This window comes from Rhinichthys klamathensis, unplaced genomic scaffold, assembly GCF_029890125.1.
Source record: "Rhinichthys klamathensis goyatoka isolate OS25496 unplaced genomic scaffold, OSU_Roscu_1.1 h1tg000085l_1, whole genome shotgun sequence".
In the NCBI taxonomy this organism is placed as follows: domain Eukaryota; kingdom Metazoa; phylum Chordata; class Actinopteri; order Cypriniformes; family Leuciscidae; genus Rhinichthys; species Rhinichthys klamathensis.
In genome coordinates this window covers 1,457,501-1,462,500 of record NW_026606626.1, presented here as the reverse complement: position 1 = coordinate 1,462,500, position 5,000 = coordinate 1,457,501, and the positions used below count along the sequence as shown (strand labels likewise).

Here is a 5,000-nt window from a genome sequence, read left to right as displayed (position 1 = left end):
GCTCAGGATAACTTTCATTAACTCTGCAATGCTCAGGATAACTTTCATTAACTCTACAATGCCCAGGATAACTTTCATTAACTCTACAATGCTCAGGATAACTTTCATTAACTCTACAATGCTCAGGATAACTTTCATTAACTCTGCAATGCTCAGGATAACTTTCATTAACTCTACAATGCTCAGGATAACTTTCATTAACTCTACAATGCTCAGGATAACTTTCATTAACTCTACAATGCTCAGGATAACTTTCATTAACTCTACAATGCTCAGGATAACTTTCATTAACTCTACAATGCTCAGGATAACTTTCATTAACTCTACAATGCTCAGGATAACTTTCATTAACTCTACAATGCTCAGGATAACTTTCATTAACTCTACAATGCTCAGGATAACTTTCATTAACTCTACAATGCTCAGGATAACTTTCATTAACTCTACAATGCTCAGGATAACTTTCATTAACTCTACAATGCTCAGGATAACTTTCATTAACTCTACAATGCTCAGGATAACTTTCATTAACTCTACAATGCTCAGGATAACTTTCATTAACTCTACAATGCTCAGGATAACTTTCATTAATTCTACAATGCTCAGGATAACTTTCATTAACTCTACAATGCTTAGGATAACTTTCATTAACTCCACAATGCTCAGGATAACTTTCATTAACTCTACAATGCTTGGGATAACTTTCATTAACTCCACAATGCTCAGGATAACTTTCATTAACTCTACAATGCTTAGGATAACTTTCATTAACTCTACAATGCTCAGGATAACTTTCATTAACTCTACAATGCTTAGGATAACTTTCATTAACTCCACAATGCTCAGGATAACTTTCATTAACTCTACAATGCTCAGGATAACTTTTATTAACTCCACAATGCTCAGGATAACTTTCATTAACTCCGCAATGCTCAGGATAACTTTCATTAACTCTACAATGCTCAGGATAACTTTCATTAACTCTACAATGCTCAGGATAACTTTCGTTAATTCTACAATGCTCAGGATAACTTTCATTAACTCTACAATGCTCAGGGAGGATAACTTTCATTAACTCTACAATGCTCAGGATAACTTTCATTAACTCCACAATGCTCAGGATAACTTTCATTAACTCTACAATGCTCAGGATAACTTTCATTAACTCTACAATGCTCAGGATAACTTTCATTAACTCTACAATGCTCAGGATAACTTTCATTAATTCTACAATGCTCAGGATAACTTTCATTAATTCTACAATGCTCAGGATAACTTTCATTAACTCTACAATGCTTAGGATAACTTTCATTAACTCCACAATGCTCAGGATAACTTTCATTAACTCTACAATGCTCAGGATAACTTTTATTAACTCCACAATGCTCAGGATAACTTTCATTAACTCCACAATGCTCAGGATAACTTTCATTAACTCTACAATGCTCAGGATAACTTTCATTAACTCTACAATGCTCAGGATAACTTTCATTAACTCTACAATGCTCAGGATAACTTTCATTAACTCTACAATGCTCAGGATAACTTTCATTAACTCTACAATGCTCAGGATAACTTTCATTAACTCTACAATGCTCAGGATAACTTTCGTTAATTCTACAATGCTCAGGATAACTTTCATTAACTCTACAATGCTCAGGATAACTTTCATTAACTCTACAATGCTCAGGATAACTTTCATTAACTCCACAATGCTCAGGATAACTTTCATTAACTCTACAATGCTCAGGATAACTTTCATTAACTCTACAATGCTCAGGATAACTTTCATTAACTCTACAATGCTCAGGATAACTTTCATTAACTCTACAATGCTCAGGATAACTTTCCTTAACTCTACAATGCTCAGGATAACTTTCATTAACTCCACAATGCTCAGGATAACTTTCATTAACTCTACAATGCTCAGGATAACTTTCGTTAATTCTACAATGCTCAGGATAACTTTCATTAACTCTACAATGCTCAGGATAACTTTCATTAACTCTACAATGCTCAGGATAACTTTCGTTAATTCTACAATGCTCAGGATAACTTTCATTAACTCTACAATGCTCAGGATAACTTTCGTTAATTCTACAATGCTCAGGATAACTTTCGTTAATTCTACAATGCTCAGGATAACTTTCAATAACTCTACAATGCTCAGGATAACTTTCATTAACTCTACAATGCTCAGGATAACTTTAGTTAATTCTACAATGCTCAGGATAACTTTCATTAACTCTACAATGCTCAGGATAACTTTCATTAACTCTACAATGCTCAGGATAACTTTCATTAACTCTACAATGCTCAGGATAACTTTCATTAACTCTACAATGGTCAGGATAACTTTCATTAACTCTACAATGCTCAGGATAACTTTCATTAACTCCGCAATGCTCAGGATAACTTTCAGTAACTCTACAATGCTCAGGATAACTTTCATTAACTCTACAATGCTCAGGATAACTTTCATTAACTCTACAATGCTTAGGATAACTTTCATTAACTCTACAATGCTCAGGATAACTTTCATTAACTCCACAATGCTCAGGATAACTTTCATTAACTCTACAATGCTCAGGATAACTTTCATTAACTCCACAATGCTCAGGATAACTTTCATTAACTCCGCAATGCTCAGGATAACTTTCATTAACTCCGCAATGCTCAGGATAACTTTCATTAACTCTACAATGCTCAGGATAACTTTCATTAACTCTACAATGCTCAGGATAACTTTCATTAACTCCACAATGCTCAGGATAACTTTCATTAACTCCACAATGCTCAGGATAACTTTCATTAACTCCACAATGCTCAGGATAACTTTCATTAACTCCACAATGCTCAGGATAACTTTCATTAACTCTACAATGCTCAGAATAACTTTCATTAACTCTACAATGCTCGGGATAACTTTCATTAACTCTACAATGCTCAGGATAACTTTCATTAACTCTACAATGCTCAGGATAACTTTCGTTAATTCTACATTGCTCAGGATAACTTTCATTAACTCTACAATGCTCAGGATAACTTTCATTAACTCTACAATGCTCAGGATAACTTTCGTTAATTCTACAATGCTCAGGATAACTTTCATTAACTCTACAATGCTCAGGATAACTTTCATTAATTCTACAATGCTCAGGATAACTTTCATTAACTCTACAATGCTCAGGATAACTTTCATTAATTCTACAATGCTCAGGATAACTTTCATTAACTCTACAATGCTCAGGATAACTTTCATTAATTCTACAATGCTCAGGATAACTTTCATTAATTCTACAATGCTCAGGATAACTTTCATTAACTCTACAATGCTCAGGATAACTTTCATTAACTCTACAATAAGTAAATCCACTTCAGCAGCGAATTACTCTTCGACAGCGATGCCATAGAAATATACGGAGAACGTTCAAAGACAATATTTTAAAGATGGCTGAAAATTCAGTTCAGGGTTATTTCGTCTAACTGAACGTAAAACTAAAACAAATAAACATTTTTGTCGCTTGACATAAAATAAACATTAATTAAAATAAAGTATAAGAAAACTTAAACTTGTTTTATTTCAGCTAATTGCAAAGCAATATTTCTCATTTTCATTTAGTTTAACTTTGATGTACTAAAATAACAAAAAATAAAATAAAATTATATAGACATAAAAATTTTTTTTTTAAAAGAACACAACTAAATTACTGAAATTGTAAGTAAAATGTAAATGGAAAACATTAAAAATAAAAAATATAACAATATATTTTTAAATATAATTTTTTTTTAAATATTTTCAGTTTTCATTTTAATTTAACTTTTAGTTTTTTAATGTGCTTTAGTCATTTTTATTTTTATTTTTTTCTTCAAATATTTCTACTTTGCTTTAATTTATTTTTTATGTCAGTTTTAGTAATTTTACTACTATTTTAGTTTAAACTTAGTTTTAAGTTTTAAGTTGAACTTCATAATCCAATATTTGTATTGTATTTTATTTCAGATTTATTTTAATGAACAAGACAAAAATGTGATCAATGCTGGTCTTAGCATTGATCTAGTTAAGAAGTCTAGTTTGCATCCACTTGTCTTTCGAGCAGAGAAACACGTGTTGTGAAGTTGAATGTGTCTTGTTGATGTGTGTGTGTGTGTGTGTGTGTGGTCGTGCAGGTCTGGAGCTGAAGGAGCAGATGCAGGAGATCAGATGACTGAACTCAAGCAGAAGCTGAAGTCAGAGCTCAGAGCGCTGCTGGTGGAGTATCACGATCAGCTCAAGAAGAAGAAAGAGCAACACAACACCGAGGTACACACACACATCATCAGTGTGTGTGTAGATTTAGATAATGATTGACGGTGTAAATCTGCTAGCAAATATCTCGAAAAAGCTAATTAATCAAGACATGATTGCCATAAAGGTTTTTTTAGGCTTATGACCAACCAAACATCCGGGTCACTCCTGCCCTGCACTGGAGAGTGAACATGACCGACCCACGACACACTCTTACACTCTTTTATCGACCGCGGTCACAGATCTGTGCTCGCGCTGTGTGTGTGTGTGTGTGTGTGAAACGAGAGAAATGCTCACGCTCCGAGGAAAGAAAAAACCTCCTGCTGATATTCAGACAGTTCTCACTGAGGAGGACTATGAGGATATAAGTCTGTTCTTGAGAAACGGCCATTTTTCATCATGAGTGACAGGAAGTCCTTGTGTTCACTTCCTGTGTGTGACGCTCAGATCTCAGAGCGGCTCGAAGCACAGCTGTCGGTTCTGCTGAAATGTGTTTGTCAAGTCAAGTCATCTTCATTTATACAGCGCTTTTAACAATGGAGATTGTTTCAAAGCAGCTTTACAGAGATAAACATATAATTTACGGTAACAGAGATTGTTTTGGCTTTATAGCGATTTTTGAATAATGTTATTTCCAGCTAAAGTTGGTTTTGATTGATTCACTTCCCGCAAAATTATCATTTGTTATTAAATTAGGGGCCACTAAGACGAC

At 33.8% G+C, this 5,000-nt stretch overlaps 1 protein-coding gene across 2 annotated transcripts in view; it reads left to right on the top strand.

Moving 5' to 3' along the window:
- plcb2 (phospholipase C, beta 2) overlaps positions 1 to 5,000 on the top strand; it is a 59,996-nt gene that overhangs the window by 41,558 nt on the left and 13,438 nt on the right. For both annotated transcript variants that reach the window (XM_056251617.1, XM_056251616.1), the window contains exon 27: positions 4,171 to 4,303. In XM_056251617.1, the coding sequence (XP_056107592.1) occupies positions 4,171 to 4,303 (133 nt within the window). The remainder of the gene's footprint in view (positions 1 to 4,170; positions 4,304 to 5,000) is intronic.